The 16779-nt window shown below is 45.5% G+C and overlaps 1 protein-coding gene across 1 annotated transcript in view; it reads left to right on the top strand.

Moving 5' to 3' along the window:
* The window catches only part of PRDM15 (PR/SET domain 15), a 77056-nt gene that overhangs the window by 18202 nt on the left and 42075 nt on the right, over positions 1-16779 (top strand). Inside the window, 5 exon segments of the mRNA XM_023739096.1 lie at positions 7849-8073; positions 11013-11142; positions 12373-12554; positions 12834-12928; positions 13368-13455. Coding sequence (XP_023594864.1) covers positions 7849-8073; positions 11013-11142; positions 12373-12554; positions 12834-12928; positions 13368-13455 — 720 coding nt within the window.

The following is a 16779-nucleotide window of genomic DNA, read 5'->3' on the forward strand; positions in this document are numbered from 1 at the left end:
CATTTGCTGATGTGGCATGACTCAAAATGAGAAGAAACAGCTGCAAACATCCATTAATAATTAGAACGTGGAATGTACCAAGTAAGAATCTAGGAAAATTGGAAACGTCAAAAATGAAATGGAATGCATAAACATTGATATCCTAGGCATTAGTGAGCTGAAACGGACTGGTATTGGCCATTTTGAATCGGAGAATCATGTGGTCTACTATGCCGGGAATGACAACTTGAAGAGGCATGGTGTTGCATTCGCGGTCAAAAAGAACAAGATCTATCCTGAAGTACAGTGCTGTCAGTGATAGGATAATATCCATACGCCTATAAGGAAGTCCAGTTAATACGACTGTTATTCAAATTTACACACCAACCACTAGGGCCAAAGATGAAGAAATTGAAGATTTCTACCAGCTTCTGCAGTCTGAAATTGATCGAACATGCAATCAGGATGCATTGATAATTACTGGTGATTGGAATGTGAAAGTTGGAAACGAAGAAGGATTGGTAGTTGGAAAATATGGCTTTGGTGATAGAAATGATGCCGGTGATCGCATGATAGAATTTTGCAAGACCAATGACTTCTTCGTTGCAAATGCCTTTTTTCACCAACATAAATGGTGACTATACACATGGACCTCACCAGACAGAATACACAGGAATCAAATCGACTACATCTGTGGAAAGAGATGATGGAAAAGCTCAATATCATCAGTCAGAACAAGGCCAGGGGCTGAGTGCAGAACAGACATCAGTTGCTTATATGCAACTTCAAGCTGAAATTGAAGAAAATTAGAACAAGTCCACGAGAGCCAAAGTACAACCTTGAGTATATCTCACCTGAATTTAGAGACCATCTCAAGAATAAATCTGACGCATTGAGCACTAATGACTGAAGACCAGACAAGCTGTGGAATGACATCAAGGACATCATACACGAAGAAAGGAAGCAGTCATTAAAAAGGAAAGAAAGAAAAGACCAAAATGGATGTCAGAAGAGACTCTGAAACTTGCTCTTGAATGTTGAGTAGCTAAAACAAAAGGAAGAAATGATGAAGTAAAAGAACTGAAGATTTCAAAGGGTGGCTCGTGAAGACAAAGTAAAGTATTACAATGACATGTGCAAAGACCTGGAGATAGAAAACCAAAAGGGAAGAACACGCTCGGCATTCCTCAAGCTGAAAGAACTGAAAAAAAAAATTCAAGCCTTGAGTTGCAATAGTGAAGGATTCTATGGGGAAAAATATTAAACAACGCAGGAAGCATCAAAAGTAGATGGAAGGAATACACGGAATCAGTATACCAAAAAGAACTGGTCGATGTTGAACCATTTCAAGAGGTAGCATGTGATCAGGAACCAATGGTACTGAAGGAAGAAGTCCAAGCTGCACTGAAGGCACTGGTGAAAAACAAGGCTCCAGGGATTGACCGAATACCAATTGAGATGTTTCAACAAACGGATGCAGCACTGGATGTGCTCATTCATCTATGCCAAGAAATTTGGAAGACAGCTACCTGGCAACCGACTGGAAGAGATCCGTATTTATGCCTATTCCCAAGAAAAGTGATACAACCGAATGCGGAAATTACCGAACAATATCGTTACTATCACACGTAAGTAAAATTTTGCTGCACACCATTCAAAAGCGGCTGCAGCAGTACATCGACAGGGAACTCCCAGAAATTCAGGCCGGATTCAGAAGAGGGCATGCAACCAGGGATATCACTGTTGATGTCAGATGGATCCTGGCTGAAAGCAGAGAATACCAGAAAGATGTTTACCTGTGTTTTATCGACTATGCAAAGGCATTTGACTGTGTGGATCATAACAAATTGTGGATAACATCGCGAAGAATGGGAAATCCAGAACACTTAATTGTGCTCATGAGGAACCTGTCCATAGATCAAGAAGCAGTTGTTTGAACAGAACAAGGGGATACTGTGTGGTTTAAAGTTGGGAAAGGTGTGTGTCAGGGTTGTATCCTTTCACCATACCTATTCAGTCTGTGTGCTGAGCAAATAATCCGAGAAGCTGGACTCTGTGAAAGAAGAGCGAGGCATCCAGACTGGAGGAAGATGCATTAATAACCTGCATTATGCAGATGACACAACCTTGCTTGCTGAAAAGTGAAGAGGACTTAAAGCACTTACTGATGCACATCAAAGACCACAGCCTTCAGTATGGATTATACCTCAACATAAAACAAAAATCCTCACAACTGGACCAATAAGCAACCCCATGATAAACACAGAAAAGACTGAAGTTGTCAAAGATTTCATTTTACTTGGATCCACAATCCACACCTATGGAAGCAACAGTCAAGAAATCAAAACATGCATTGCACTGGGCAAATGTGCTGCAAAAGACCTCTTTAAAGTGTTGAAAAGCAAAGATGTCACCTTTAAGACTAAGGTACGCCTGACCCAAGCCATGGTATTTTCAATTGCATCACATGCACGCGAAAGCTGGACAATGAATAAGGAAGACTGAAGAAGAATTGACGCCTTTGAATTGTGGTGTTGGTGAAGAATATTTAATATACCATGGACTGCCAAAAGAACGAACAAATCTGTCTTGGAAGAAGTACAACCAGAATGCTCCTTAGACGCAAGGATGACGAGACTATGTCTTACATACTTTGGACATGTTGTCAGGAAGGATCAGTCCCTGGAGAAGGACATCATACTTGGTAAAGTAGAGGGTCAGCAAAAAAGAGGAAGACTGTCAAGGAGATGGATTGACACAGTGGCTGCAACAATGGGCTCAAGCATAAAAATGATTGTGAGCATGGCGCAGGACTGGGCAGTGTTTCATTCTGTAGTACACAGGGTCACCATGAGTCGGAACTGACTTGACAGCACCTAACAACAGCAACAAGCAGAATTAAGTTTGATGGATGATTACTAGGTAACATTGAGGAAATTTTCTAGAACAATGAACAAAAGAGAGTACTACAGTTAATAGAGAAGAGATAAGAAGCCTAAAGATTGATCCAGGAGACTCAGCGTATGACTAAGAGTAGTTCCATGGAGTGGAGAAAATGGAAGGGAGGAAATAAACAACAAAATGTCTCAGTCCTAAAGGACACGAATTTCCAGATTGGAAGAGCCCAGCAAGTGACCAGCACCGTCAATGAAAACGACCCACATTGAGCCACATCATCATGAAATTTAATATTAGGATTAAAGAGAAGAAAAAACTTCAGATAGAAAAAAAAAAAAAAGGCAAAACAAAAAAACACAGTTCACATCAGAAGTTTTGTGAATCAGAATGACATCCTATCATATTTCTCAACCCCAACTGAAAATTCCTGTCCCAGCCATTATTGTTCAAACGTGAGGGTAGACAAAAGATATTTTAGCTCACCCTACTGATGCTGGCTCAGACTCCAAACTCATGCAGCCTCTGAAAGCCAGGCGCCTCCACTAACTTGCCATAAAATGTGTCCCACAGGGCCACTGCTTCCTCACACTGCTCACAGCCGAGGTCACAGGGCTACACTCCGGGCAGGAGAGGTTGGGGAATAAGTTTTCTTGGGGAGGTAGGCCTCAGACAGTGAAAAATTAGCAGAAACATCAGAAGGATGTTTTACAGTTCTGGGCAGCCAGAAAACATGGCAAAAGGCCACTGCATGTAGGACCCCAAAAAGAGGGGTCCATTGCAGGGAAGGGTTGAGGGGAGTGCCCAGGATGCTGGGGAAGGAGATTCCAGGACAATAAATGTGCCCTAGTTCTGCAGGACAACTGCTTCTGACTGGAGCAGGATCAAGGGCACTAGGAAGAATCGCTTTAAAAAATTTAAAAAAGAAAAGAAGCAGATTAACTGATGTGTTTGTAGAGAAAAGAGTTACACTTCTGGAAGAGAGGGATGAATTAGTGATATATACTTAGAAAAAAAGTAGACAAAAAAAGGCAGTAATGAACTTCAGAGAAAACAAAAAGTTTTGTATAAAAAAATTAATCATAACACATACATGGCTAGCTGTGAATAAATTTCTGTTGTCATAGTCATATAAACACTGATTATTGATTTACCCCCAAATTGTGATATAAATATAGTGAGGGGGATTGGAGATAAGTGCGAGTATTTGGGAGGGGGTTACAGTGTATTAAGAAAGCTAAATCCTTGTCTTCTGTATTAAATAATTAATAGATAATATATAATACTGAAAAATGAAATGACAATAAGCTTGTTAGTTAGAAATTCACTAATCTGATACATTAGTTTTAAATTTATATACACCTAACAAAATAGCCTCAAAATATATAAAGCACAAATTGGCAGAGGTACCGGAGAAATAGAAAAATTAACCCTCGTAATGGGAGATTTTAAGGCGTTTATTTTAACATTCATAAATTAAGCAAACAAAAAGATCATAACGCTATAGAAGATTTGAAGAACACAATTAACATACTTGATTTAATAGGCCAATAAAAAATGTTGCATCCAGCAAATAGAGAGTATATATACTTCTCTTTGATATGTGGTCTACCCCCCTCCTATTTTGCAGTTCTAAATATTTTTAATTTACATTATTTTTTCTGTTTTGAATTTGCTGTTGTTGGTTACCGTCAAGTTGATTCTGACCTATGGCGACTCCATGTGTGCAGAGTTGAACTGCTCCGTAGGGTTTTCAAGGATGTGACCTTTCGGAAGCAGATCACCAGGCCTATATTGAATTTAGAGTTATTTAAAACAGTGTTTCCTAATTTCCATATAGAGGGGTTTTATTCCTAGTCATCTTTTGTTTTGTATTTCTAACATGTAATCTAAAATCCCTTACCATTGCCTTTCAGACTTTCCTCTTGGCCAGGCCTGTTAGTGGAAAACTCTTCTATGTGTGTCTAAAAATGTCTTAATTTAGTGTTTTTTATTGAAAAATATTTTTACTGGGTATTGAAATTTTGGTTTACTCTTCTTTCTGCATATTGAAGATAATATTACACTGCTTTATAATTTCCATTATTGTCATCAAGAAGTCTGTTCTCATTTCAATTGTTCCTTTGTAGATGTATTAATTTCCTAGGACTGACATAATAAAGTACCACAAACTAGGTACTTATTCTCTTACAATTTATTCTCTTACAATTCTAGAGGCTAGAAGCTCAAATTCAGGATATCAGCAAGGCCTTGTGCTCTCCAAAAGCTCTAGGGGAAGATACTTTCTTGTCTCTCTCAGCTTCTGGAATCCACAGGCACTCCTTGGCTTGTAAATGCATCTTTACGTGGGCGTCCTTGCTCTCTCTGCATCTCTGTGTCTCTTCTCTGTTTCTAAGGGCACCATTCAGCAGACCCACCCTACTCTGGTATGAACTCATAGTAACTGATAACATCTTCAAGACCTTATTTCCAAACAAAGCCACATTCACAGGTACCAGGGGTTAGGATCTGTATATCGCCTTTGGATGCATTTGAAATCTTTGTCATTGAAGCTCTGTAGTTTATTACAGGGTCATCATTTGCGCCTTTATTTTTATTTATTCTCCTTGGGACTTACGAATCCTGGATCTGAGGAATAATGTCTTTCATCCATTCTGGATCATTTTCTGCCATTATCTTGCCCATTGCTTTTTCTTCATTCTCTGTTCTCTCCTTTTGAAGGTCCTATTGTACATGTTTTAGACCTTCTCATATTGCACTCCATGTCTCTTTACCTCCCACTTGTGTTTTTCTAGCTCCTTGTCTCTATGCTACATTCTGGATAGTCTTTTCAGCTCTCTCTTTTAGTTTGTTAATTCCCTCTTCAGTTGTGTCTAATCTGCTGTTTAATCTATGTATTGTGTTTTTCAGTTCAGTGTCAATATTTTTCATTTTATAGAAGTTTTACTTGGTTATTTTCCATATCTGCCTGCTATTTTTCATTATGTCTTAGTCTTTCCTTATGGTTTTTAATAATTCTTTACTCATTTAAACATTTTTCCCATATATTACTTCCAAACATATTTTATTCCCAGCTTGCTCCATTATCTTGAAATACCAATCTTCCTGTTTTGTGTGTCTGCTGACACCGTGATGGTGAATTGTTTTCTTGTTCGGTTCTGTGTTTGTTGGTTTGCTTTTATTATTGTTGGTTTTTTTTTTTTTTTGGTGAAATCTTTAGCAGGGATTCTTCTCCATCATGGTTCTTTTATGTACCCTGGATTATGGAAGTATTGGTATAGAGTGCTTTTATTTCACTTCTGCCAGGCGCCCCAGGGATTTAATAGGTCTAAGACCAACTTTCATTAGGTTTTTTTTTTTGTCTTGGGTAGTATAAATTTGTGTTCTACACCCACGTGTGGCTCTGGCTTGGTGTTTCACTTTCTTGTGGGACTCATTTGATTCCTGCATCCCTCCCTTTGTGATGGCTGAGCAGAGATCAGCTTTCTTATTGCTTTCCTGGGCCAATGGACCCTAGAGGAGTCTTTCCAGAGGTCTGGCTTTATATGAGCAGCTCAGCTTATAGACCCCCGTGCAGAGCCAAGGCCATGTCTCCCAGACCTGTGTGTGTATGAGAACCCCAGACCCCAATCCCTGAGTGCCTCGATATCAACCCATGTTTTTACTCTTTGGTTTTAATTTTCTTCTGAATGTCTGACATGAAAGGATCTTGTTTTCTTTTTTTTTTTTCCCCAAGGTGCTTTTATTTTTTTTTTAATTGTGCTTTAAGTGAAAGTTTACAGTTCAAGTTAGTCTCTCATACAAAAATTTATACATACATTGTTATATGACCCTAACTGCTTTCCCTATACTGTGACAGCACACTCCTCCTTTCCACCCTGGATTTCCTGTGTCCATTCAGCCAGCTCCTGACCCTCTCTGCCTTCTCATCTCACCTCCGGACAGGAGCTGCCCATTTAGTCTCATGTATCTACTTGAGCTAAGAAGCACTGTCTTCACGAGTATCATTTTATTTCCCATAGTTCAGTTGTTTTCTTTCTTTTAAGCTCAGCAGTGTATTTCAAAAGAGGGGGAGGGTTTCCTCCAGTCTTTCTAAGTGTTTTCAGCCAAATGGGGTCGTTGTTAGCATGTTCTGCTATGTGGCTGAACTGCCAGATGCCTCTTATACCATGGGTCACATTGTATTGTAATTGCTTTTGAAGTTTGTTTCCCTTCCTAGACCCAGCTCCTGGAGGGCACGAACTCAGCACGGTGTCTCTCGATATTGAACAAATGAGGAAATGACAACCACTTAATCTTTAAGGCCTGTGTTAAATCAGTTGAGATTTACAGTGGGAAGAATCCGTCCCGGGTGCCAGTTTGCATGCAGGTGCCTTCTGTCATTCAAGTGCTGTAGTCATCTGTCTCGTGGGTCACTTCCTCCCTTTTCTTGCTGGTGCTCTGGTGATCCCAGTTGTCTGAGCTGTAGACGCCTTCGTTTGGAGAGAACGTCCATTCCTGAATTGTGTGCCCCAGCCCTGCCCACCAGTTCCCTGTGTTTCTTCCGATTATCTTTTCTTGGGAGATCTCTGAGGCTTTCTTCAGTTGAAAATAAAGCAAAGCTTTTTTGCTTTTAAGCAGCATTTTTGTTTTTTTGCACATGCATGTGTATGTATACTTTCATTTTTTTACAAAACTCATCGTGGTGAACCTACCCTACTTTTTTCACCTAATTTACTTTTCAAATTAATAGTCATATTTTGGGCAGTGGAAATGCTTTCCTTTTCTAAAGCAGTGGAAATAAAGTTTATTTACCTATGTAAAGAGCACACTATTAGCAAAGAAAATAAAACCCCACACCACCCCCCCAAAAAAAGCAAAAAAACAAAGCCCAAGACCCAGGAGGAGCGGTGAGGGTGGGGGGACATACCGACAGGCTTCCCTTTATTTCCGTTTCTCAACTCTCCCCTGACAGTTGCGTCTCTCTTTGTGCAGAGCACCTGTTGACTCACTTGGAACAAGCCAAAGGAGCTCCCCCCACCAGCCAGAGCGAAGCAACTCCCGGGAAGGAACCAGAGGTCCCCCGTGGGGAGCTGCCCGCCGGTCCCCAGAGTGTCAGCGCCACCAAAGAGCAGAAGAAAAAGCCTCGAAGGGGGAGAAAGCCCAAGACACCAAGAACCGAGCAGCCTCTAGTCATCGTGGAAGACAAGGACCCCGCAGGTGAGGGGGACGGTCCCCGGGAGCTGAGAGCCTGGAGGAATGGCCCGTTCCTGGGCCCCGAGGCCTGAAAGGTTTGGGGGGACCCTGAGGTCATCTCACCTTGAACAATCTGGGAAAACTCCGCATCCAGAGGTCACATGGAAGATCCCTTCCTTCTCCAAATCAGCTCTATTAATGTATAATTCACTGTAGTCAATTGCACACTAACAGTGCACAGGTTGTGGATTCTGGCAAACGTATACACCTGTGTGACCAGCACTCAAGACAGAGATCGTTCTGTCTCACCAAAGCATGCCTGCGTGACCCTTTCTAGCCAGTCTGCCCACCCCCGAAGCCACACCACACCCAGGCAGCCACTTTTTAAATGTATTTTCATCATGAATTAGTTTTGCCTGTTCTAGAATTTTATGTGAATGGAGCTCGTTCTGTGGCCGGCTTCTCGCCCGCAGCATCATGCGTGAGGGATTCACCGTGTCGCCTTCAGAGTTGCTCTTCTCATTTGTGGCTGAGCAGCATTCCACTGTGCTCATGCGGAACCTGTACGTAGACCAAGAGGCAGTCGCTGGAACAGAACAAGAGGATACCGCGTGGTTTAAAATCAGAAAAGGTGTGCAGCAGGGTTGTATTATTTCATCCTACTTATTCAGTCTGTACGCTGAGCAAATACTTCGAGAAGCTGGACTATATGAAGAAGAACGTGGCATCAAGATCGGAGGAAGACTCGTTAACAACCTGTGATATGCAGATGACACAACCTTGCTTGTGGAAAATGATGACTTGAAGCACTTACTGATGAAGATCAGACGCTACAGCCTTCAATACGGATTACATCTGAACGTGAAGAAAACAAAAATCCTCACAAATGGGTCCATAAACAACGTCATGATAAATGGTGAAGAAATTGAAGTTGTCAAGTTTTTTCTTTTACTTGGATCAACAGTCAACACCCACGGAAGCGACCATCAAGAAATCAAACGACGGGTTACATTGGGCAGACCTGTGGCAAAAGACCTCTTTAAAATCTTAAAGAGCAAAGATGTCACTTTGATGACTAAGGTACGCCTGACCCATGCCATGGTATTTTCAGTCTTCTCGTATGCATGTGAAAGCTGGACAATGAAAACTGAAGACCAAAGAAGAATTGAATTGATGCATTTGAATTGTGATGTTGAAGAATACTGAATATAACATGGGCCGCCAGAAGAAGGAACAAATCCATCTTGGAGGAAGTGCAGCCAGAATGTTCCCTAGAAGGGGGGATGGCGAGATTTCACCCTACTTACTTTGGGAGGGGCCAGTTCCTGGAGAAGGACATCATGCTTGGTAAAGTAGAGGGTCAGCAAAGAAGAAGGAGGCATTCAATGAGATGGACTGACACAGTGGCTGCAACAGTGGGCTCAAACGTAGCAACGATTGTGAGGATGGCGCAGGACTGGGCTACGTTTCGTTCTGTTGTACAGAGGGTCACTATGAGTTGGAGCCAACTCAGGGGCATCTAACAACAGCAACAACAGTGTTCCACTGTGTGAATATACAGCCATCATGTGACTGTCCCACTGTGTCTGACTATCCCAGCATTGTGTGAATATCTCAGCATAGTATGACTGTCCCACCATGTGTGAATATCCTACCTGTGGATGGACATTTGGGGTGTTTCCAGGTCTAGGCTAATGTTCTTCCCTTGACTGTACAGTGTCCTCAGTTGAGTGTGAGCCCCTCTCTGGGGGTTCACAGCCATGCAGGACTCTCCTCACTCGGCCTTCCTCATCAGAGCTGCCTGACACACAGCAGGTCCTCGCCAGCCCCACACGCAGGGCCAGACGTGATGTCTGGACACTGGTCCCTTCACAGCTTGGTTATTGACCACCAGGCAGTGTTTCTCTTTGCAGTCTGGTGTCTCTCAGAATTCCTTTGTGAAAATGAGAAGAAATTCTTATTCTCTCTCAGAATTAAAAAAGGAAGTTCAGAAAAGCCTTCTCATCATCTCAGTTGACCCTTTTCTGCCCTGGGTACCCCGCCATCTCCCAGTATGTGCACCGTTTAGGGATTGATAAAGCGGAGTGGTTTAACTTGCCCTGAACAGTGTTACTGCTCTGCAAACAGCTAGCAGAAGGCAGGAAGGCAACAGGAAGCTTATTAAGTGATTACTTCACTGATTATTACTTGTGTTAGGAAGACATTTAATAGGTGAAGTGTCGGAAACCAATGGCTACCGTAATTGTGTTATTTCCCCATACTTAGTTTGTCCCGACTTTCAGGCCTGGGTCCCTATAATGTGGTTAATTGATACTTGACTCTTGCACACAGTAGTTGTCTGCTTTTTGAACATACAAGAGATGCCATATCTAAATATAAAGGTTACTATTTCTACATCTCTCTCGGAACTAATTTACTGAGTTATAAGATTACACTGTGTATCCAGAATGTTTCTGATGGGTATGCGGAGGGACTGAAGTAACGTTACGACTGCTGCCTAAGAAAAAAATCACAAATTATAACTCTGGTTTCGAGTTAAGAATAAAATTTTGCCTTTCCACAGATACCAGTTAATGTGTGGTTTCTAAAATGTTACTAGTTTGTTTTCGTTTGTTTGTTTTTTTCTTTCTTTTGTTTAAATCTTACAGTTTTAGTCTCTAAAACTTTGGCCTGGCTGTGGTTCCCTTGGAGTCCCTGGGTGGCACAAACTGTTACGTGTTTGACTACTAACCGGAAGGTTGGAGGTTCAAGTCCACCCAGAGGCACCTCGGAAAAAAGGTCTGGTGATCTACTTCCAAACAATGAGCCCCTGAAAACCCTGTGGAGCACAGTTCTCTGGTTCTCTGACACACGTTGAGTCGCCGTGACTTGGTTTTTGGTTTCGGTGCTTCCCTTGGGCAAGTCTTGGTTTGGTGTGCTTGTGCCCTGCCCCTATGATAACCCGTCACATTCACCTTTCACAGAGCACGTGGCAGAGATTGTCACCGAGGTCCCCCCGGACGAGCCCGTGAGCGCGGCCCCAGATGAGCGCATCATGGAGCTGGTGCTGGGGAAGCTGGCCACCGCTACCAGTGAAAGTGGCTCCATTCCAAAGTAAGTCCCGCCTTGGCACATGGTCCATCTCGGTCGCCAGGAGGCGCTGCAGGCAGCTGACCTGTTGGGGAGGGAAGTTGCCACCTGAGGACAAAGCCTGGTGAGGGGAATGGCTGTGTTTCCTGTGTTCTGAACTCTCAGGCCCGGGAAGCAGCAGTGACATCTGGAACTGAGGAGTTCATAGTGTGTCCACCGTGAAAACAGTGTCCTATTTGAACTTCAGTAACTTAGCACCTCACTCTGGGTTTTTGTTTTTTCTTTTTATGAACAAGGGAAATATTTCTTTCTCTTTTAGTTATTATGCTTGGTTAAATTTTTGCCCTCAAGTACAACTTGAGCTCGGCTACAAATCGAAAGGTTGGAGGTTTGAGTCCACCCAGAGGCACCTCAGAAGAAGGGCCTGGTAATCTACTTCCAAAACATCAGCCATTGAAAACTGTATGGAGCACAGTTCTACTGTGACACACACGGGGTCGCCATGAGTCGGGGCTGATGTGACAGTAGCTGACAACAACGTAATTGGTGAACTGGTTGAAATACCAAAAACCAAGACCAAGTTCACGTCACAAGGACTGTTGCCTATTTATACTGTTTTACTGCTCAGAGGATTTCAGGTGGCTTATTGTCCAGAGACCCCCCCAAAAACCAAACCCACTGCCATTGAGTTGATTCTGACTCATAGCGACAGTATAGGACAGAGTAGAACTGCCCCATAGAGTTCCCAAGGAGCGCCTGATGGATTTAAACTGCCGACCTTTTGATTAGCAGCCGTAGCTCTTAACCACGATGCCACCAGGGTTTCCGATATTGTCAAAAGCACATTTCATATGGAGAAGAAATTAAAAAAAAAATCCGGTCAGGGAAAATATAAAATAGAGTAGAATGTCAAAACCAAGTGAGAAAAACAGAACACAAACATCCTCTAGTTGAGGCACAGATTGAGCTGCAGGCTTCGGGGTGGCTGGAGCTAAAACCCGCAAGAGGTGTGGCGGTTAAACAGAATAAATTCATCCAAGGCCAGTGTGCATTCACGCGTCTCTCCTGCTGGACCCCCTGCCCCTGGTGCGATGCCCGAGCCCCTGCCCGCCTTGCTCGCTTGGCGGCTCAGGCTCCATCGGGAAGTTTGGGAAGGAGGCTGGCTCGAAGACGATGGCAGCCTTGGACTTCTGTGTTCTCCAGCGACCTCGTCCCTCTCCGGACTTTGAGCAGCTCGTGTGTCTCACCCGGCAGGTTCCCGCATCACCCGCATAGCACCATCTCGCTCAAGAGGAGCTTGATCCTCTCGAGCAGGCACGGCATCCGGCGGAAGCTCATCAAGCAGCTGGGTGAGCACAAGCGGGTCTACCAGTGCAACATCTGCAGCAAGATCTTCCAGAACAGCAGCAACCTAAGCCGACACGTGCGCTCGCACGGTGAGTGTCGGCCGTGCCAGGCCGGGGCGGGGTGACGCGGGGGCGGCCGGGCTCCCATCAGGGTACCCCTTCTGCGCAGGTGCCAGGGAGCGGTCTGCGGCTGCGGGAGACAGGGTGGCGGTTCTCTCCCGAGGTCGGTCACACCCAATGCAGAGGGAGCGAGGGCTCTGTAGACTTTGTAAAAAAAACAACCAAACTTCAGTGATTCCAAAGTGGTGAATCCGTTCTTTAGTAAATGCTGGAAGTAGTGAATCAGCTTCCTATTGGTTGATTCCTTAGGTGACAAGCTGTTTAAATGTGAGGAATGTGCAAAGTTGTTCAGCCGCAAGGAGAGTCTAAAGCAACACGTTTCTTACAAGCACAGCAGGAATGAGGTGGGTGGAAATGACCCCGGGGTTCTCTTTCTAGTTACAGACCGTTGAGTGTAAATTATCGTGTTGGGAAGAGAAGAAAGGAGAGAGAGAGTGAGCGCGTACATGAGCGAACTTGGAGAGGGTTGTATGTCTCCTGGGGCGTTTGTGGGCGCAGGGGCTGCACACCAGCCCACCCCGCCTGGTAAGACTGACAAAGGCAGAGGAAGGAGTCCGGGAGAGTGGGAGGCTTACCTGATTATGGGATTCTCTTTAGGGCCTTTGGATGGCAAGAGTGAGAAATCTGCTGTGATCCTAAATAGAGTAGGAAGGTAGTAGAAAAAGAGCTGTAAAATACACGCGCTTCAGAAAATGCTAGCGCAGTACTCCGCGTGAGCACGCTCTCCGTCCTAATCTGGTTGCGGGTGCCCGCCTGCTAACCACGCTTCCTGTTTGAAACCAGGTGGACAGTGAGTACAGATACCGGTGTGGGACTTGCGAGAAAGCCTTCCGCATCGAGAGCGCGTTGGAGTTCCACAACTGCAGGACAGGTAGGGAACACCTGTACACGTCACAATGAACTCGCGCTTCTCTCTCCCTCCACGCAACTTTGATTCCCCGATGTTGTGTTTCGGGTTGCCGTCAAGTCGATTCCGACTCACGGTGACCCCCAGTGTGTCTAAGAGTAGAACTGCTCCGTAGGGTTTTCAGTGGCTGATGTTTTCCAAGCAGATCGCCAGGCTTATCTTCCGAGGTGCTTCTGGGTCACTTTGAACCACCGACCCTTCAGCTAGTAGTCTTATGCTTAACCGTTTGTACCACCCAGATACTCAGGTTCTTGGACAACCTGATAGAAACCGCTGAGTTTTTAAAAGGAAGTTGAGATCATTTTAATGAAGAACCTTCACCTCTAACATTTCCCTCTGTTCATTTTGCTTCGAAGCAGTTATCGCTTCTGCTAAAGATACACAGACGGAAACTCCCCGTGTCAAAAGGAATTGATTTTCTTACTTCCTATTGGTCTTCAGTCAAAATGCTATGTGGCCTCACATTTGAGGCCTTTGCTGAGTAGGGCTTCCATCCTTGCTCAGAATAGTGAGCAGCGCGTGTGGTTGGTTATAGAACCCTGTGAGAGGTACGTAAAACGATCAGGATAATAGCTCTAGATGGAGTTCCTCGGTGGTACAGGGGGTTCACGTGCTTGGCTGGTTGCTGACTGAAAGGTTGGAGGTTCGGGTCCATTTAGGCACCTTGGAAGAAAGACCTGGTGATCTATTTCTGAAAAATCAGCCACCGAAAACCCTATGAGCACAATTCTACTCTTACACACGAGTGGTCGCCCTGAGTTGGTGTCACTGTGACGGCAGCTGGTTTAATGGCTTTTGAAGGGAGACTTCTGTCTCATTCTTTGGAATGATGTCCTTACCTATTAGCTGGCCTTTATGAACTTTTCTTGCCAGCATCCAGGATAGGACGTTGTTGATACCGTGCAAAAATCATTTTTCTTCTGAGCCTGCTCTGTCCGCCAGTCTCTGAAAGTAAAATGAAAACTCATTCCTGTCCCGACTGTGTGTGAGGTCGGAAGCTGCCTTGCTCTGACCGGCTTGCAGAGAGACGGGGGCGTCTTGGGTCTGGCGGAGTTTACAGCTGGCTATGGTGTGGCAGGTGGGCGTTCAGACAGGAATCCAGTGACGCACACCCCTCTCCCTGCCTCTCTGCAGACCCTCGTGGGCGCGCCGTGGTGGAGCCACACGCCTCCCAGGTCCCCACGGTGGTCATGTCAGGAGGTGGAGCACTGGGTGGTGAGGGCCGGGCTGCTTTTGTGTCATGCCCGTGTGGAGGAATCATAGCAAACCCGGGAGTGGGGACCGGTGGCGGTCGGCTTAGAGACCTACCGGGTTAACCCTTTATACCAAACCCGTTCTCGCTGATCACTTTATGCGCGTCTGTGTTGGTGCTGGTGGGCCGTCCCTGCGTCCCTCTGAGACCGTGACCAGCATTAGCCAGGTGGGAGCAGCACAGCCCCAGCCCACCTGCTTCTGCAGTGTCTGCCTGGTGTCTTGGTTTTGTTTGTTTCCGTATTGAGGGTTCCTGTTTGAAACCTGGCTTATTTCTCTGCCCACAGGCCTTTCTCCCCACGGCGGGTCTTTTGTGAGCCTTGGTTTGACCTGAGCTTTAGCTTCTCTGGAGGGAAGTGTCTGTGGCATGCAGTAGCCTCCAGAAACCTCCGGATGATTTTGCACCGTGCCACCCTACCTGTCTTCTAAGCCCTCCCCTCCCTAGGCTTCCCAAGAAATTTGGGAGAACGCACCCAGCTGTTCCCATCTGGTGTGGTATCCATCAGACGTATAGACCTTCGTTTTGTTTGTTAACTGCGGTCAGGGATGGCGCCTCTCCCACCGCGGCAGTGCACATTCTGAGTGAATGCAGTGATGGTGGGCATCGGGACTGCAGAGAGGGCATGTCCCATCCCAGCGTCTTCTGCCATGGGGAGAAAGGCCTCTGGGCAGGCATCTCAGATAGAGGAGGAGGACGCCGTCCCCTTTTGATTTTGAAGGCTTTCTCTGCACACGAGGGAGAGAATACAAGAAAAGAAGTCAAAGCAGCGATTCCTACGTGTCAAGTGAAAGGTCTCTTTATCTTTGTTCATTAACCTGTAGCCGTTGAGTCGATTCTGACTCCTAACAACCCTATAGGACAGAGTAGAGCTGCCCCGTAGGGTTTCCAGGGCTGTAATCTTCACGAAAGCAGGCTGCCACATCTTTCTCCCATGTTGCCGCTGGTGGGTTAGAACCGCGGACCTTTCGCTTAGCAGCCGAGTTCTTCAACCACTGTGCCACCAGGGCGCCATCTTTGTTCATGATGTAGAAGTAACCGAGCAACAGTGCATTGAAATGCAGTTTCCTTACCTTGAAATGCTCTCATTTCAAAAGTTACAGGTTTTAGACTGAAAATTAAAGGCTAAAACCTTGCAACTGAACTTATTTGCCTACTACATTGTTTGCATGGTATCTTTCAATACTTTTTTATAGTATTGAAGTTAAGAGACTGTGCGCCTCCCATAGCCCATTATACCGAGAATGTATACAACGCAAGGAAAAGGGCTCTCAAGCGTGGAGGCTGGTGGTGTTTTCTCAAGCTTCCACTCAATGGGACGTGTCTTCGTAGTTATCCCCTGCAGTGTGACTGGTTATTGATGTGACTCATCTGAATGTGCGCTCTGCTGCCTGTGACCTTCAAGACTCTGATAGAGAATAGCAAGGGCTGAAGTTCAGGAGCTCAGGCAGCCTGGTTCCCTCAAAACCCACTCCCCCGTCTCCGGGGACCCTGCACGCCTTGCCCTTCCTCAGGCCCAGGTACAGGTACCTGACATGAGTTGTTACATTTTATTAAAGTGAAAATACAGACCCCCCGGCAGCAGGGCTGTTGACGGAGAAGGGCTGTCCATGGGTGCCATCTTGGATTCCTGATCCACCGGCGTGTGACGCCTGCGGCAGGAAATCCACCCCGTGACATGGCCAGTAGCTCCAGGATGGCTCTGCCCTGTGCCTTCTGCTCTCACTGGGCAGAGGCCCAGCATCCAGCTCTGGGGAGTGTTTTGAAGTGAGTCCTCTTTCTTTACACTGGGAGGGACTTGTGAGAGAGGAAACCGTATGGGAAGCCCAGCACTGTTGCCTTCCATAGCTGTCCGCCCCCCCTGGGCTGGTGGAACCACCTGCAGGGAGGGCGGGCTCACCCGTGCTCTTAGGCACCTGCAGGGAGGGTGGGCTCACCTGTGCTGTCCTGCACCTGCAGGGAGGGCGGGCTCACCTGTGCCGTCTGGCACCTGCAGGGAGGGCGGGCTCACCTGTGCCGTCTGGCACCTGCAGGGAGGG

Source organism: Trichechus manatus, unplaced genomic scaffold (assembly GCF_000243295.1).
Source record: "Trichechus manatus latirostris isolate Lorelei unplaced genomic scaffold, TriManLat1.0 scaffold00128, whole genome shotgun sequence".
Classification (NCBI taxonomy): Eukaryota; Metazoa; Chordata; class Mammalia; order Sirenia; family Trichechidae; genus Trichechus; species Trichechus manatus.